This window comes from Myotis lucifugus, unplaced genomic scaffold (assembly GCF_000147115.1).
Source record: "Myotis lucifugus unplaced genomic scaffold, Myoluc2.0 scaffold_5, whole genome shotgun sequence".
Lineage (NCBI taxonomy): Eukaryota > Metazoa > Chordata > Mammalia > Chiroptera > Vespertilionidae > Myotis > Myotis lucifugus.
Window position 1 is genome coordinate 5,205,935 of NW_005871053.1, and position 18,877 is coordinate 5,224,811.

The 18,877-nt window shown below is 41.3% G+C and overlaps 1 protein-coding gene across 1 annotated transcript in view; it reads left to right on the forward strand.

The window, feature by feature from the left end:
• Window positions 1–13,288, forward strand: part of PRKRA (protein activator of interferon induced protein kinase EIF2AK2) — a 16,404-nt gene extending 3,116 nt beyond the window's left edge. Inside the window, 6 exon segments of the mRNA XM_006110156.3 lie at window positions 1,372–1,453; window positions 3,618–3,696; window positions 5,625–5,742; window positions 7,174–7,268; window positions 10,015–10,189; window positions 12,798–13,288. Coding sequence (XP_006110218.1) covers window positions 1,372–1,453; window positions 3,618–3,696; window positions 5,625–5,742; window positions 7,174–7,268; window positions 10,015–10,189; window positions 12,798–12,955 — 707 coding nt within the window. The 3' untranslated portion in view covers window positions 12,956–13,288.
• Window positions 13,289–18,877: the final 5,589 nt, after the last annotated feature.

Below are 18,877 nucleotides of genomic sequence, written 5' to 3' on the forward strand. Positions count from 1 at the left end.
ACTCCATGGGGCTCTTGAGAACACCGTGCTCTCTATCTTTGAGCCTTTGCCGGTGCTCTTTTCTCTGCCTAGATTGTTCTTCTCAACCCCTAGCTCTCTACATGTTACTAGCTTTTACTAATCTTTCAAGTCTTCATTTAGTTATCTCTTCCTTTCTTTGTGAAACCTTTCTGAATCCTTACTAAGTGTAGGGAGCTGCCCCTTGTATGTGCTCCCCTGCAACCTGCACTTAGGCCTGCCATCACATGTACCATTCCATATTTCAAACGCCTTTTACAGAAGAAATTCTGCACTAGGGTTTGTACTCTTTAAGGGTAGGGACTCTGTTCAGTTCTCTATTAATACCTACATTGGTGGATAAATGAGTATAGTGTGTGTGTCTTCCAAAATTTATTCCACGTCTCCTTTCTTTCTTCCACACCAGAGGAATGGACGTCAGCATTCTAATACCACTTTCGAAGGGTTCTCAACACCTAGTTTGAACACAGAGGAAAACGATTGAATTTACCAGATGTGATTGCTTACTACAGTTAGGCATCAGTGTCAGTGATCAGTCAGGACTATCCCCTCCAGCCCCCTTAGCTACCCTAAGGGATATAGATTGTAAGTAAGACACATAACATAAGCTCTCACCTTCTTCCCCATATAATTCTTCCCACACTGAACCCAGTATATAGGCATGACTGCTTATCGGTTCAAGGGGTTAATCCAGTTTAGGACAGGCCATTAGAATAAAATTGTGCACATTTTGCTGTGAGTGGCTCCCTTAAAGGAAACTTCTTATTACAGAAGAATTTCTCTCTGTGAATAGGGGAAGAGTAAAATACTAAGTTGCATTTCTTCAAAAGGTGTAATATGGGCTACTTTATTACCACTTTATGTAATAAATATATAATGGAGACATAATATGGATTTTTTATACAGGTATGCATAGAATTAAATACATAGAACTTCTGCCCTAGCTGGTTTTTCTCAGTGGGTAGAATGTCGGTATACGGACTGAAGGGTCCCGGGTTTGAATATGGTCATGGGCACATGCCCGGGGTGCGGCCTTGATCCCCAGTAGGGGACTTGCAGGAGGCAGCCAATCAATGATTTTCTCTCTCACCATTGATGCTTCTATCTCTCCCTCTCCCTTCCTCTCTAAAATCAATATGTACACACACACACACACACACACACACACACACACACACACAGAACTGGGTTTTTTAAATGTATTTCATGTGGTGAATATTTTATGATAGCATATTTATTAGTATATGTTTTCATAACTATGTAAAGCCTGACTTTATTTTGCATTATGAAATCATCTATGCAGACCTTACATTTTCACAGCATATACTTTTGTTGTTGTTAACCTTAATTCAGGTGAAGGTACAAGTAAGAAGCTGGCGAAACATAGAGCTGCAGAGGCTGCCATAAACATTTTGAAAGCCAATGCAAGTATTTGGTGAGCTAAATTTCTTTGTATTCTGCAGCTCAAAAATATGGCTGAGGAGGTAAGATTAAAAGTTTGAACATGCTTGGAAAAGCAACAGAGTGAACAGTGTTTAGTATCTAGCTCTATAATATTATTTCATTGTGAAAATCCATCATCCTTTAAAGACAATTTATCCTTAAGAAATTAAATCCAGCAATTAACAATTAAATGAAGGCCCTCTTGAACTAGGCTTTTTTTGGTTTGTTTTCCGGATGGGGTGCAACAGTCGAAAACCAGAGGTTTTCTGACCAATGTCTTACTGTATTAAGACTAATTATTTCTATACTGAGGAAAGCAAGGTGTGAGGTGAAAAAAGATCAGCTGAAAGCACTCAGGAATTCTATTTGGAAGGAGACAAAAAGATTTCCTTTTGTTATAGAATGTATGCCAAATACAAAAGGATGTTAAATGGGATGTTAATTCTTGACATATCTTTCCAAAATAAATTTTTTATCACATTAGGTACTTTTGGAAAGAGGGATGGTCCTGGAGACTCATGTATCTTAAAGTGGTGTCCTTGGTTTCTAATGGGCACAGCCTGGAATATGGTGTGCCTTCAGTGGCTTTTCTTTGCATGCACTCAAATATATTTGGAGAACAGTTTGCATATCTGTTCATAGCTGATAGCATAGGCCCATGGGGTTTTTGCTTCCCAGCCATAGCAAAACTGTTGACTTAGGGATGTATCTGGGCTCTCATGCAATGCTGCTCCCTTTTTCTAAATTATTCTAACCATTCAGATAGTTTAGCCAGTGTAAGCCTTGGATTTTATAAAATGATGCTTGATTCTATAATTGATTTATGCTACCTTTTTAGACATGCCAAATGAAATGGCAGGTACTGGATCTCCCCCTTGCTTGTGATGGCCATGCTGTTTCTCTGCAGCCCAAGATCAGCCCAAAGTGTTAAGTGTATTTGTGGAAATGAGTGTACGCTGTGTCCTTCCTGCACATGAGCACTTCACTTTATCAGCAGAAAAGGCTCATGCACTTTACAGGATGGGGCAAAAGTAGGCTTACAGTTGTTCATATGGGAAACAATAAATAATACAGGAATAAACTATTATGTGTACTTACAACTGTAAACCTACTTTTGCCCCTCCCTGTATTTTTGTGCTTCTTGGCAGATAAAATGGGAATTACTAAGCTATAATGAGACCTAAAGTGGCCTGATTTAATACAGACTTTCTCACTTCTTCATCACAATTATTTGGGTAGCTTAGACATGCAGCATTGTAAGTGAATATTCATATCTCATCAGCCTCTGTAAAGCTTGAAATTCCGGTAGAAAAGAAACTTGAAGTGGCAATAACGTAAGTCTCATTTGTCAGGGAAGAAATGACTCTTCAGTTGCCTCAATGGAGTAACCTGGGAATGTAGCTTATTCAGTGTCAGGCACCATCACCCAAGTAGTTAGTATTTCAAATTACTTAGAAGAGATTGTTTTCTTTTTTCCTAATAACCATCATCAGATGCTGAAACCAGATTCATGCAGGCCATCTAGGATGCATGTAAATCTTAGGGTTTTCCTAGCATAGAGCAGATGATATATCAAACAGATTTTTCTCCTATAATTATCTGAATAAAAAAACTGCATTTATGATTTACATTATTCACAGGCTAAATTTCCTGACTAAGTATTAGTCTTCCCTTTTTGTGTAGTTGTAACAATAGTATGCTTTACTGAAATACATGTTATTGAGCACCAGTTATATGCAAAGTACTACAAGGCTTATGAAGGTAATAGATGGGCCCTACCATCAAGGCGTTTACAGTCTGAACAGGGCGAGAGGTGGTGAGGGATGGACGAATTACATGTATTTGTAAGGGTGTATAACTTCTGCTAAAATAGTTTGCTTAAGAAAGTGTCAGACCAAATGTTATAATGGCTCAAAGGAGTGAGAAAATATGTTCCATTGGGGTAAAAGGGGAGGCTTTTTACAGGACGTGGCATTTGAGATATACCTTGGGTGATGGGTAGATCAGATTCTCGTGAAAGAGGTGGGAGATAAGGGCATTCTGTGTAGAAGGAACAGCAAAAGCAAAGGCATAGAGGGTTAAGGAGAAAATACTTGTCATGTATTTGGTAACTTGGGGGAGATCATTTGGGTTTATAACTTTAAAAAAATGTTTAGCTTTGCAGTTCCTGACCCCCTAATGCCTGACCCTTCCAAGCAACCAAAGAACCAGCTTAATCCTATTGGCTCGTTACAGGTAAGTTGCACAGTTTTTCCATATTTAACATTTTGTCTACTGAAGAAAGGTGTCAAGGTGTCATAATTGATACAATTAAGGGCTAAGACAAGGAATTAATATTTTAAAGATAAGATGGTATAATATTTTATTTTCTAAGTTATGGTCATTAGATATTACAGTGCTAACTTGAAATTATTTTCCTATTTATTTTTTGGATTTTCCTCCATATACAGTATCTGCCTTTGGCTTGTGGAATTCTCATTTGAGATCAACAGAACCTCTGCATATGTTTTTTGTTTTTTTTTTTAATATATTTTATTGATTTTTTACAGAGAGGAAGGGAGAGAGATAGAGAGCTAGAAACATTGATGAGAGAGAAACATCGATCAGCTGCCTCCTGCACATCCCCTACTGGGGATGTGCCTGCAACCCAGGTACATGCCCCCGACCGGAATCGAACCTGGGACCCTTCAGTCCGCAGGCCGATGCTCTATCCACTGAGCCAAACTGGCTTCGACATGCATATGTTTTATACTTTAAGAATGTTTCTTGCCACTTTTTTGACAAACCTCTTTCTACTTTTGTTGAGACAAAAGACTAAATTTAAAGAACTCAAATCAGGTAGCCTAATTCAAGAATAGGGAAGAAGTCTTCATTTGCTTATTCTACCAAATATATATATTCAGCTCTGAATTTCTGCATACAGGATAGCCTTCTTGCAGATGATCTGTGTGCTCTCTTGGACAATACCCCTCCCCATTATCCAACCGGTCCTTTGGTCTCTTTCCTGCTCCATGAGTTTTTCTGTAGTTTTCTCCCTCTTTTCCAAACCTGTTTGCTCTCTCTGCTCCTCTTTTGCTCTTGATCAGTTACAGTGATTAGCCAGCTGTAGGTAGAGGGGTCTATAGCTCAGAGGGGAAAGGCTTTAGGAACTGTTGGCAGTGAAACCTATGGATATCCTCTGAGGTTTTTACTTAGTTTGTCTTCCTACTTTAACTCTTTGATATCAGCTCACTGTGGCTTAATGGAAGAATCTATACTAATAAAAGGGTAATATGCTAATTAGAACGGGTCGACTGGACATCTTCCAGATGTCCGACTTCCTTCCGGACAAAGCCACGATGGCGGGGGCCAAGGCAGAGGCTGTTAGGGGCGATCAGGCCAGCAGGGGAGCAAGCAGTTAGGGACGATCAGGCCGGCAGGGGAGCAAGCAGTTAGGGGCAATCAGGCCGGCGGGAGAGCAAGCAGTTAAGGGTGAGATCAGGCCAGTGCAGGGGAGCAAGCAATTAGGGGTAAGATCAGGCCGGCGCAGGGGAGCAAGCAGTTAGGGGTGAGATCAGGCCAGTGCAGGGGAGCAAGCAGTTAGGGGCGAGATCAGGCCGGCGCAGGGGAGCAAGCAGTCAGGGGGCGATCAGGCTGGCAGGGGAGCCATTAGGTGGCAATCAGGCCGTCAGGGGAGCGGTTAGGGGGAGATCAGGCTGGCAGGCAGAGGCAGTTAGGGTTGATCAGACAGGCAGGCAGAGGCAGTTAGAGGTGATCAGGCCGGCATGCAGGCGACCAGTTAGGAGCCAGCGGTCCCGGATTGTGAGAGGGATGTCCGGATTGTGAGAGGGATATCCGACTGCTGGGATCGGGCCTAAACCAGCAGTCGGACATCCCCAGAGGGGTCCCAGATTGGAGAGGGTGCAGGCCGGGCTGCGAGACACACCCCTCCCTTGCATGAATTTCATGTACCGGGCCTCTAGTGCCATTCATAAGCAGGAAACTGCTTCAGTTTTGGTATTATGGGCTTACAAGGGTATTCCCTAATTTTTCTATTCCAGAATATCATTATTCCTTTAAACATATAAATAGAAATGAGATCAAAATCATGAAAGAATGTCATTTATGTGATTGAGCCTTTGCATAGTAAAAATTACTACTAAAGCCTCATCTCAATTTTCTAGGAATTGGCTATTCATCATGGCTGGAGACTTCCTGAATATACCCTTTCCCAGGAGGGAGGACCCGCTCATAAGAGAGAATATACCACAATCTGCAAGCTAGAGTCATTTATGGAAACTGGTACTTATTTCTTTTTACCCTCATACAATTGGAGACATTTGAAGTATTTTCAGATGATGAATGACCATAGAAATTTCTGTTGTGGCAACTTCTCAAATTTTTTTGTTGAGAAAAAATTGATACACTCCTGTTCTACTGTCTCTAACTTTCTGAGGATGAATTTAAGTAAATATTTGGTTTAAGAATACTTATACTTCTTAATTTGATATTTTTAAAAATCAAGAGTTATTAATAGAAAGATAAATAACTAATTGACTCATATAATCCTCAGTGATATACTAAATACTTAAGAAATCTCATTTGGTGTTTCGGCAGCTATTCTAGAAGATAGGACTAGAAAACATCTTGTTTGCATTTGAAAATAAGATGATTAATAAGAGGTTAGATGACAAAACATTGCAATGATAGCAACTTTTATGTTGTAAAGGCCATAAACAATGAGGAAAAAAAGTTACTTAATAAAGTACTATTGAGGATTCCTATTTAACCTCTCTAACATGTTTCTATTATTTTTTAAGTGGCCTGAAAGGGAATTTTGCCTTGCCTACGTGTTAGTTTCAACATACAAGCTACTTTTTGCCCTCAAGAGGTAGCATGAGCCCCAGTGGGTTTGGCTCAGTGGATAGAGGGTTCGCCTGCGGACTGAAGGGTCCCAGGTTCGATTCTGGTCAAGGGCACATGCCCAGGTTGCAGGCTCGGTCCCCAGTAGGGGGCGTGTAGGAGGCAGCTAATCAATGATTCTCTCTCATCATTGATGTTTCTATCTCTCTCCCTTCTCTGAAATCAATAAAAATATGTTTAAAAATAATAATAATAATAAAATAAAATGAGACCGTCTTTAAAAAAAAAAAAAAAAGAGGGAGTGTGAGCCAGTGCAGAAAGCACTGAGCAAGAAGCAGGAACCTCAACTTCTGTTCTTGATGCAATCTTTGGTTTGCAGGATAGGCAACTTAATCTCTCTGGGCCTTAGTTTTTAAATCTAACAGAAGTATGGAAGGAGATGAAATATATGGTCTCTTTCAACTTCAGTATCCCCTTTCTTATTCATGATAGAGAAATTCCACATAATTGTCAGTTTATAGAAAATTGTAAGCAGGAAGTAAACGATGAGAAACAAGTGGTAATTCAAATATACCTTGATAAATTTGAATGTTTGATCAGAATTCATTAAAACTAGACATAGGGAAATATAGCTGTTAATGAAAAACAGAAAGTATAACTACTAAAGATAAACTGTTAAAAGAAATGCCTTCAAAAATGTAAGAATTAATAGCTATATGAATCACAACAAGCAAAGATGTCAGGTCAGTAAAAAATAGACTAGTATATAAAAACCATGAGGTTGTTCTCTGATTAAATGCAATATACATTTGATCATTCTCTGTGGACACATTTCTTTTCTAAACCTGCCATTTCTTTTTAATTATTTAGGAAAAGGGGCATCAAAAAAACAAGCCAAGAGAAATGCTGCTGAGAAATTTCTTGCCAAATTCAGTAACATTTCTCCAGAGAACCACATTTCTTTAGTGAGTAATGATCATACAGCTATGATATTAATGTGATTAAGCCTCTCTTTTTTTAATCTGTTGTTGACAGTATTACAGATTTTTTCCCTCTTTTGCCCCCCCCACATCTCTTGCTGTAGGAAACTTGCCTAGATTTCTTGTTGTATTGATACTTCATAGTTGCAGTTTTTGAAAATCTCTTCATTGTTTAGTTACATACTACCCCAATTTAATCTGCTTGCTATATGTGAGCCAGGGTCATAGGTCAGAGGGCTTGGGAGACATGGACGAATTGAGAATACTATGAGGATCTAAAGATAATAGGCCCATAGTGCTATTTTTGCCTTCACATTAACAGTGCATTCCCATCCCTTTTCTTATTCATTCATTTATCCACTCAGGAAACATTTAGTGAGCTCATACTCTGTGCCAAGCTTTGTGCTGGGTACTGGCATACAGTGATAAGACAGTCTCTGCTCCTAAGGAGTTTATAGCAGACTGAAAGGGAAAAGAACCCTACAGACTAGACTGGCCCTTACAGAGGCTGCGGTAGGAACATGGGAGAAGCCATCCAGCTAAGACTGGGGGTTTAGGGAAGGCTCCTTGAAGGAAGTAATATCTACATTAAGACTTGTAGGATGAGAGTAGGGGAAAAGAACTCCAGAGAGAAGAAAGCAGGAGTGAAACATCATATGCAGTGTAGGAACCCTAAGTAATTTCATATGGCTAGAGCAGAGAGTTGGAGGGAGTCTCAGATGGTGAGGCCATTAAGGAGATTGAACTTTATCCTGAGGGGAGAACAAAGTCATTAAAAAATTTTAATCTGGATTCACAGGCTCTAATTTATCCAGTAGAAGAAAAATCACTTGGCTGTGTTAGGAAGAGTTAATGAATATTAGAGACCTGTTAGAATGCTGTTATAGAAATCAGATGACAAATGTTGGTGGCCTAAATTAAGGGAGTGGCAGTAGAAATGGTAGATTTAAAAATTATTTAGAAAACTAAAGTGAAGGGGGCATGGTCATTGATTGGATATGGGAAGTAAGGAAAAGGGAGGAAATAAACATTTTTAGTTTGGCAGCTGAGTAGATAGTGGTACCATTCATTCATATGAGGACCACAGAAAAGGAGTAAGATTTGAGGAGGAACAAATAATGAGCTAAATGTAGGATATATTGAGTTTTAAAGACAATCAAGTAGAAGAAATACAGTTATTTTTTTTTTTAAGTTCAACTTCATTCGTGCAAGTTAAACAATATACTAATTTCATATTTTAAATCAACAAAACCTACAAAGTTTGATAACACCTGGTGTTGGTGAGGCTATGAGAAGGCAAGCACCCTTTAAGACTTTGATGGGAGTATAAAGTGGTTCAAAATCGATTTGGAAGTATTTACCAAAATTAAAAGCATGCATGTTTTTTGACTCAGCAATTCTACTTCTAAAAATTTTTCTGCACAGAAAGTCATTTAAGTGCAAAGGAGTTTTTATTGTAACATTGTTATTAAAAGCAAGAGACCAGAAACAACCTAAAACTCTTAGTTGGAGGCTGGTAATAAATATAATACATATATGTGCAAAGATGAGAAGAATGAGTAAGATGTAGAAGAGTAAGCTATCATTTTTGTTTAAAAAGATTGTGTGTGTGTGTGTGTGTGTGTGTGTGTGTGTGTACTTGAATGTGCATAGAACATTTATGGAAGGATACTGAAGAAAAGTTTAACAGCAAGTACCACTGGGGAGTGGAACAGAAATCTTTGGGGAAGGGGAGGTAAGGAAAAAAGACCACTATTCATTAGATGTTTGTTTTAATTGCAGGTTTTTTTAAACATGTGAATTAATTATGATTAAAAAAACAATTTTGTTTAAAGTTTCAATCAAGAAATGTAAAATTCTTTTTAGTAAATTGTTCAAATTACTCAATTCTATATCAGAGCCATTCCTATGATCTTTTGAAAATTTCTTAACCTCTGTCTGGGCTCATTAATAAAGAAGACTAAGGATAGGTTGCCCTACTTAGTTCAAAGAGTAGTTGTACTGGGTTTTTTAAATGACATAATAAAGAAAAATAATTTGAGAAACATAAACTAACATGGAATGTAAAACATTCTGAACACAGGTGAAAAAGGAAGGATTTAGGGGAGAAAAAAGGAAAAAGAGAAAGAAAACAAAAAAATAAGCTCAGTTGGGTTCTGCGATATAAGTCTGAGAACTCTTTGACATCCTGCTATTCATTTAAATAACTTGTTCTTCTCAAACCCAACATACTTTTCACCTTTTCTACAGTTTGTTTTCTGCTTTACTGCTTTTGGTTACAGTGATTTGTATTTAATACAAGAAATCATAAAGATATGAAAATTGCTTTATATTTTAATTTGTAGATTGCTCTGCTAGTCAGATGCAATTATTTGCAAATTTGTTTATAGTACTCTTAAATATCTTATATCTTAATCTGACTATCAGAAAATTTGACTGAGAGACATTTGTGCTATACAAAAGTATTTTTAAATACTTCCAGTATTAAAAAAAAATGAAAAAAGAAAAATTATTACTTACATTATATTATTGCACATGCTTCTTTTTTAACATCATGCTATTTGTTAAATGTGTGTACTTGTTAGTGTTGTCTTGTTTAAATTAGAAAGTTAACCAAATTGTGTCCATTTAAACATGCTTTATAAACTATTAAGTGTGAGTGCCTTCTAAATTAATTAAAGTTGGAAACCGGTCCCAGTTCTGAGTTTTAACCTTCATCTCTGTTTTTCAGACAAACGTAGTAGGACATTCCTTAGGATGCACTTGGCATTCCTTGAGGAATTCTCCTGGTGAAAAGATCAACCTACTGAAAAGAAGCCTCCTCAGTATTCCCAATACGAATTACATCCAGCTGCTCAGTGAAATCGCCAAGGAACAGGGTTTTAATATAACATATTTGGATATAGGTATGAGGGGTTTTTTTTGCTTATCCCAAAACATATTTCTTTTAAAAATACGTTTGAGAAACAAAAACTTCTATTATAATTAATTTCATTGATTAGGGATTCTAACTCTATATATTACCACAGCAGTAAAATATATAAATGATATGTTCCATTCTCATAAATAATATACAAAATAGCCAACATCTCTACAGTTATAATAATAAAAACAATAATAGCTAAGATTTATAACTAATTGAATCCTCAAACTAACCCTCTGAAGTAGGTTCTGTATGCATATGAAGAAACTAGGCACAGAAAAGTTGAGAAACTTGTCCAAGATCACATAGCTAGTCAGTGGTAGAGCCAGGTTAGGGGAAGAGTAACTATAGATACATGATACACTGTCCATTTATCTCGCCCTGATGGGAAGATTGACAGATAAAAAGACACCACATTTCTAGAACAAGGAGTGAGTTTGTGGGTTCTGTAATGACCAATGAACGTGTCTCACATTGATGTTTCTGTTTCTCTTTCTCTCCCTTCCTCCCTCTCTAAAATAAAAAAATGTTTTAAAAAGAATAACAAAGATGATAAGTGGAGTAGTCTACCGTGGATGCTTCTAGAGAAAAACAATGATAAAAACTATTGCTTAGACAAAGGATCTACTTTATATACACTTAGTAAGCATCACGTTTGAGTATGTCATTACAGAACTCACAAACTCACTCCTTGTTCTATAAATGTGTCTTTACAGAACCCACGCCAGACCTCTCTCCCCACTTCATCACTGTGTGCCAATCCTGGTAGGCACATGGGGCAGGTCAATTTATAGCTTTCTCCCATTCCAGCTGTCATTTTCTCTAGCCCTTAATCATTTAGGTAGACAAATGCAGAATGACTGGAGAGGAAGTCAGTTTGGATTTTCTTTTTAAGTCAGTTTATAAAGCTGGCTACTGTGTACATGCGTTTATCGTCTTGATTTTACATCAGTATAATATGTGAAGAACTTGATACCTTTATTCCAGTTTCAGTGACCTGTGGGGACCTAGCTTTCAGAGGTCCTAGCACTGGAAAGTAGGGTGTTTAGAGATTGAAAGAACTTCTGATTTTCTCTGTTGCTTTAGGATCAAATGTGCTGGGAATTTAGTATGGACAGATGGTCAGAAAAGGCGGCTGATGGGGCAGGCAAGTTGGAAGCAGCTGCTTAATGGGTGTGGTGTTTCCTCGTGGTATGATGAAATGACGAAAATGTTTTATGACTAGTTAGAGGTGGTGGTTGCACAACATTGCGGATGTACTAAATGCCACTCAATAGTTCACTTTAGAAATGATTAATTTTATGTTGTGTGAATTTTACCTCACTTAAAAAAATAAAAGAACCTAGATGCTAGAACTAGAAAGTCTCTTCAGGCATTAAATAATCACATTGTATCTGGATATTTCCCTCTATGTTGACTAACTGAAATAACATTTAATCATGACCTCTTTTTTTTTAAAAAAATATATTTTATTGATTTTTTTACAGAGAGGAAGGGAGAGGGATAGAGAGTCAGAAACATCGATGAGAGAGAAACATCGATCAGCTGCCTCCTGCACACTCCCCACTGGGGATGTGCCCGCAACCAAGGTACATGCCCTTGACCGGAATCGAACCTGGGACCCTTCAGTCTGCAGGCCGATGCTCTATCCACTGAGCCAAACCAGTCAGTGCAATCATGACCTCTTTAAACAAATTATGACTCATGTGTTCTACTTCTTCCCTGATCTTACTTGTTGTCTTCAGTAAGAGTGATTCATCATTGATGAGAAGAGCATTTATTTCCTGGGTTAGGTATTATTTTAAAACACCCTAACCCTTAGACTCTTTGCACAGATTTATAACCAAAGAACATTAAGGCACAAAGGAGGTCTTGCCCTGAACCATGTGTGTCCTAGTTCAGTGTCCACTGAAAATACCCCTAGACTTCATAATGAAAAATGCAACTTCAGGTTTCTAGCCAATCTTTTTTTCCCTTTTGAAAAAGTTGCTGTGGTTCAATAATTTGTAAACACTGTTCAAATAGCCACATTAGAATTGTCTTGGGAGCTTTTTTGTTTGTTTTTTAAATGCAAGAATCTGGCATTTTTTAACCCTAACCCTGCATATCTGATTGAGCAGGCTGGAGCAAGGCCTGGACACCTGCATTGCTAAGTTCCCTCTGATGATTATAAAGCACATCTGTGTTTGAGAATTGCTGTAGCTGAGCAGTTGTGTTTTGTTTTTTGTTTGTACAAGAATAACAAAGATGCCCTGGCCCATGTGGCTCAGTTGGTTGGAGCATCATCCCATGGACGGGAAGGTCTCGGGTTTGATTCTCGGTCAGGGCACATACCTAGGTTTCAGGTTCAGTCCCCAGTTGGGGCACATGCGGGAGGCAACCAATGGACGTGTCTCACATCAATGTTTCTGCTTCCTCTCCCTTCCTCCCTCTCTAAAATAAAAATTTTTAAGAAAGAATAACAAAGATGATAAGTGGAGTAGTCTACCATGAATGCTTACAGAGAAAAACAATGATAAAAACTATTGCGTAGACAAAGGATCTACTTTGTATGCACTTATTAACTATCATGTTTGAATATGTCATTACAGAAGAACTGAGTGCCAACGGACAGTATCAGTGCCTCGCGGAACTGTCCACCAGTCCTATCACAGTCTGCCACGGCTCTGGGATCTCCTGCAGCAATGCACAGAGTGATGCCGCCCACAATGCTTTGCAGTACTTAAAGATAATAGCAGAAAGAAAGTAAACGTGAAACAACCTAGGAAACCCTGCGGCAGCACATAACACGTCCCTCTCTCACCCCTTCCCAAGTAACACGTTTACTGTAATGTTTGAGTTTGTGTGTTGTTTCTAAATCTCTTTCATAGATTCCATCAACACTACAGATTCCATGATCTCCTAGTTGTTATTAAACTCTTTTTAATGGCTTCAACTTTGTATTGGTATATTGTATTTATAAACTTTGTACCACAGGCAGAGTGTAGCACCCATTTGGCAATGCCATGTACATAGGAGGAAGAAACTGCATGTGTATTGATGATGATGAAGATGATGAAATAAAACTGCTAACAACAGTCTTTCTTACTGGTGCTTAACCTCACTTTGTGCAAGGCTTTCAAAGGGAATTCACAGGTGGCCTCTTAGACTTAGAGGGTTGAGGATGCACTAACAGGCTTTTATTGAATGTGACTGTTAAATGTCAGGGGTCACGGTGGTCCGCTGTGTATTGGGATCCAGGTGATAAAGAGCCGTTGTATTAGTGGGTTCTACTCATTTTATGAAAGTGTTACTGACTTGACTGTGGCTCCCTTCTCAGCCATTCTTGTAAGTAACATTGTAATGTGGCTGTTCTATTTTCTTATTTATGGTTTACTTCTGAAAGTCAAAGGTTAAAAAAACCTATGGCCTAAGCAAAAATTTATAAATTGATACATGATGACTCACTTCCATATTTTCTCAAAGCATATGCAACGTTGTCTTTTTCTTTGACATAACGATTCATCAATGAATGCTGTAGTTGAAAAAGCATTAGTAGTACCAAAACAAAACTTCCTCGTGTACTCAATTCAGTTACAAGAAAAGGTTTCAAACAAGGCAGTGAGTGATTAAAAGGTGGGGAAATAAGTGTCATGCACAGATTTTAACTTTGCCTTTTATGTTTCCGTATACCATCCTGTGACACCAAGTCTGCCCTGTCAGCTCCGGCCAATACTGTGCTTTGTAGACCATTGGATGTCTCTGGCTTGTTCAGAGCCCAGGGAAAGCTCTGAGTGAGGCAGGATAGTGAGCTGGGAAAATTCCTGGGCGAGTGGAATGGGGAAACTGAGGCAAGGTAAATAAGGGCAAACAATTTGACCAATTTAGAGCCAGCTAGTGAATTGCAAGACCTTATCTTTCCCAACCTAGGACACTTGAGAACAAATGGTTTATACCTCTCCTCGCTGACCAGAGAGTAAATACCTTAAATCACCCCGGTTAGGGAGAGAGAGGACAGAGACTCAATTAACACATTAAGTGCCCTGTCAGTCACAGGTGACTGACACTACTTTCCATCCGGAAGACAAAACAGGCTGGGCGCTTAACGTGTTAATGCCTTTAGTGCCAGCCAAACCCAAGGACGGATGAAGTCGGGAACAAATAAAAAACCCATTAGAGCCAGACAGGCCCAAGATAAAAGTAAGACACTAACCTGGCCGGTGTGGCATAGTGGTTGAGTGTCGACCCATGAACCAGGAGATCTTGTTTCTATTCTCAGTCAGGGCACATGCCTGGGTTGCAGGCTCTATCACCAGTAAGGGGTGTGCAGGAGGCAGCCGGTTGATGATTCTCTTTCATCGTTGATAATTCTATCTCTCCCTCTCCCTCTCCCTCTCTGAAATCAATAAAAATATATTTTTTAAAAAGTAAAACACTAAGCCCTAGCTGGTATAGCTCAGTGGATAAAGCATCGGCCTGCAAACCAAAGGGTGCCAGGTTCAGTTCCAGTCAAGGGCACATATCTTGGTTGCAGGCTCAATCCCGGGCCCTGGTCGGGGCTCATGCAGGAGACAACCAATTGATGTGTTTCTCTCACATCAATGTTTCTCTCTGTCTTTCCCTTTCTCTCCCACTCCCCCTAAGAATCAATGGAAAAATATCCTCAGGTGAGAATTAACAACAACAGCAAAAAGTAAAACACTAAAGCTGACTAAAGAATAATCTCAAACTCTCTCTCTCTGTCTCTCTTTCTCTCTCTCATATATATATATATATATATATATATATATATATATATATATATATATATATATATGAGAGGCCCGGTGCACAAAAATTTGTGCACTAGGGGGGGTCCCTCAGCCCGGCCTGTGCCCTCTCGCAGTCTGGGACCCCTCGGGGGATGACCACCTGCTGGCTTAGGCCCGCTCCCTGGGGGATTGTGCCTAAGCTGGGAGTCAGACATCCCTCTGGCAGCCTGGGAGCCCTCGGGGGATGTCCACTTGCCAGTGGGGAGCAGGCCTAAGCTGCAGTCAGACAACCTTAGTGCTGCTGAGGAGGCGGGAGTGACTCCCACCACCATCGCTGTACTGGCAGCCGTCAGCCTGGATTGTGGCTGAGCAGAGCTCCCGCTGTGGGAGTGCACTGACCACCAGGGGGCAGCTCCTGCATTGAACATCTGCCCCCTGGTGGTCAGTGTGTGTCATAGTAACCATTCATTCCCAGTCCTTCTGCTGTTAGAGTCAATTTGCATATTACCCTTTTATTATATAGGAGTGCCTGGCCAGCCTCCGTGAGGGGCTGATGGCTGTTTGCAGGCTGGCCACAGCCCCTTCAGTGTGGGGGGTCCCAACTGGGGTGCCTGGCCAGCCTGGGTGAGGGGCTGAGGGCCATTTTCAGGCTGGACACACCCCCTTCAGGGTTGGAGGGTCCTGCTGGGGTGCCTGGCCAGCTGGGTGAGGGGCTGATGGCTGTTTTCAGGCTGGCCACAGCCCCTTCAGGGTAGGGGTCCCCCCTGGGGTGCCTGGCCATCCTGGGTGAGGGGCTGAGGGCCGTTTGCAGGCTGGCTAAGCCCCCCAGCGGGAACCTTATCCCATGAGGGTGTGACCAGCCTGGGTGAGGAGCTGATGGCTATTTGCAGGCTGGCCACAACTCCCAGCCACCCAAGCTCCCAATGAATACTGGCTGGAAGCAGGTATCTGGGATTTATTTGTCTTCTATAATTGAAACTTTGTTGCCATGAGCAGAGGCCACAGCCGACTCAGGGCCGGCGGGAAGCTTGGCTTCCTCCATCGCCCATGCAACCAAGCCTTCTGCTTGCTCCAGCTCCCTGGCTGCTGGCCGCCATCTTGGTTGGGTTAATTTGCATATAGCAGCTCTGATTGGCTGGTGGGCATGGCTTAGGGCGTAGTGAAGGTACGGTCAATTAGCATCTTTGTCTTTTATTTTTGTGTGTGTGTGTGTGTGTGTGTGTGTGTGTGTGTGTATATATATATATATATAGTCCAGATTATTATGACCACCTGACGTTTGTAGGCAAATTAGCTATAATTTTGCGCTGAAGTTGCTAGAGGGCCAGACCATTATAAATAGGGAAGCAAGTTGTTTACTATGACAGTAGAAGTGATTAGTGATTTTTTTCTGAAGATATGGGTAAACAACGCGATTTAACAGCCTTTGAACGTGGGAGACTAGATATATATATATATATACACATATATATACTGAGTGGCCAGATTATTATGACCAGCCCATCAGTACTTCGTTGGGCCACCTTTTGCCTTCAATACTGTGGCGAGTCTTCTTGGCATTGACTCCACAAGATGTTGAAAGGTGATGCGAGGAATCTGACACCATGCCTGATGAATAGCACTGTCCATTTCTGGGAGATTTGATGGTTGTGGAACCAGCTACGTGATGGCTCTTTTAACTTCGTCCCACAAATGCTCAGTTGGATTGAGATCTGGTGATTGTGGGGGCCACCTAAGCAAGGTAAAGTCTCCCTTATGTTCTTGAAACCACTCCTGCACAATACGAGCACCGTGGCATAGCGCATTGTCTTGTTGGAAGAAGCCATCTCCATTGGGATACACCATCACCATGATAGGATGAACTTGATCAGCAACAATACTTAGGTATGTTGTGCTATTCAGACATTGTTCCACACGAATTAAAGGGCCCAAATCATGCCAGGAAAACATGCCCCAAACCATGACACTGCCCCCACCAGCTTGAAGGGTTGTACTCATGCATGTGGGGTGCATGCTTTCATGCTGTTTCCGCCAAATTCTCACTCTGCTATCTGCATGATGCTACTGGAAACGTGATTCATCGGACCACATGACTTTTTCCAATGTTTGACTGTCCAATCCTTGTGTTCCTGTGCGAATTGGAGACATTTTATCTTGGTAACTGCAGACAGCAAAGGTGTTCGAACAGGCCTTCGGCTTCCATATTCCATATGATGCAGTATATGGCTAATTTGCCAACAAACGTCAGGTGGTCATAATAATCTGGCCATTCAGTGTGTATATATTAGAGGCCTGATGCATGAAATTCATGCAAGGGGCTCGGCCCTCACAGCCTCAGCGGCTTGCTTCAGCCCTTGCAGCCCTGGCTTCATCCGGAAGGATGTCAGGAAAGTTGTTCGGCTGTACAATCTAATTAGCATATTATGCTCTTATTATTATAGAATAGTGGTTCTCAACCTGTGGGTTGCGACCCCTTTGGCAGTCAAACGACCCTTTCACAGGGGTCACCTAAGACCATCCTGCATATCAGATATTTACATTATGATTCATAACAGTAGCAACATTACAGTTATGAAGTAGCAACGAAAATAATTTTATGGTTGGGTCACAGCATGAGGAACTGTATTTAAAGGGCCAGAAGGTTGAGAACCACTGTTATAGAAGATATATATCCTATATAATAAAAGCCTAATATGCTAAGTGTCTGGTTGTCCGTTCAACCAATCAAAGCGTAATATGCTAATGATATGCTAAGGCCACTCAACCGCTCGCTGTGACATGCACTGACCACCAGGGGGCAGACAGTCGACTGGCCAAACAGTCATTATGACATGCACTGACCACCAGGGAGCAGATGCTCTGACAGGTAGGTTAGCTTGCTGCTGGGGTCTGGCCAATTGGGACTGAGCGTGACAGGCCAGACATGCCCTGGAGCCCTCCGATGGTCGCTCCCTGGCTGACCAAGCTCCTGCGTCCCTCCCAAGCCCCAATCATGCACTGGTGGGGTCCCTCAGCCTGGCCTGCACCCTCTCACAATCCAGGGCCCCTTAGGGGATGTCAGAGAGCTGGTTTCAGCCCGATCCCACAGGCCAAGCCGAGGGACCCCACTGGTGCACAAATTCATGCACCGGGCCTCTAATTATATATATCTATATATATCTATATATCCATATATATCTCTATCTCTATCTCTATCTCTATCTATATCTATATCTATCTATCCTATCTAATAAAAGAGAAACATGGTAATTAGCCATACATCCGCTACCCTTCCCATTGGCTAATCAGGGCGATATGCAAATTAACTGCCAGCCAAGATGGCGGCCGGCAGCCAAGCAGCTTAAAGCTATCAAGGAGGCTTGCTTGCTCCAGTGACAGCAGACTCCAACGTTCCCCGGCCTCTCAGCTGCAACTCTAAGCAACTATGTTGCAAATATAGAAGCTAAACAAAACCCCAGAAACCTGCTTTAGTCAGCCGGGCTTCAGCCAGCCGGACCGCAACATTGTATCAAATACAGAAGGTAAACAAAGGCCAGAAACCTGCTTTCAGCAGCCAAGGCCTCAGATCTAAAGCTGGCCCAGAATAAAAAAAAAGAGAGAGAAAAAGGAGCGGTTGGGAGCTTCAGTCACCCGCCAGCCTGAAAACGGCCCTCAGCCCCTCACCCAGACTGGCCAGGCACCTCAGTGGGGACCCCCACCCTGATCCAGGACACCCTTCAGGGAAAACCAGCCAGCCCCCACCCGTGCACCAGGCCTCTATTCTATATAGTAAAAGGGTAATATGCCTCCCAGCACCGGGATCAGTGGAGCCGCGAGGCCTCCCGGCACCAGGATCAGCGTGACAGGGGGCAGCGCCCAAACCCCCTGATCGCCCTGCGGCTCTGTGTGTGACAGGGGGCAGGACCGCAACCTCCCTATCCACCCTGCTCTGTTCGTGACAG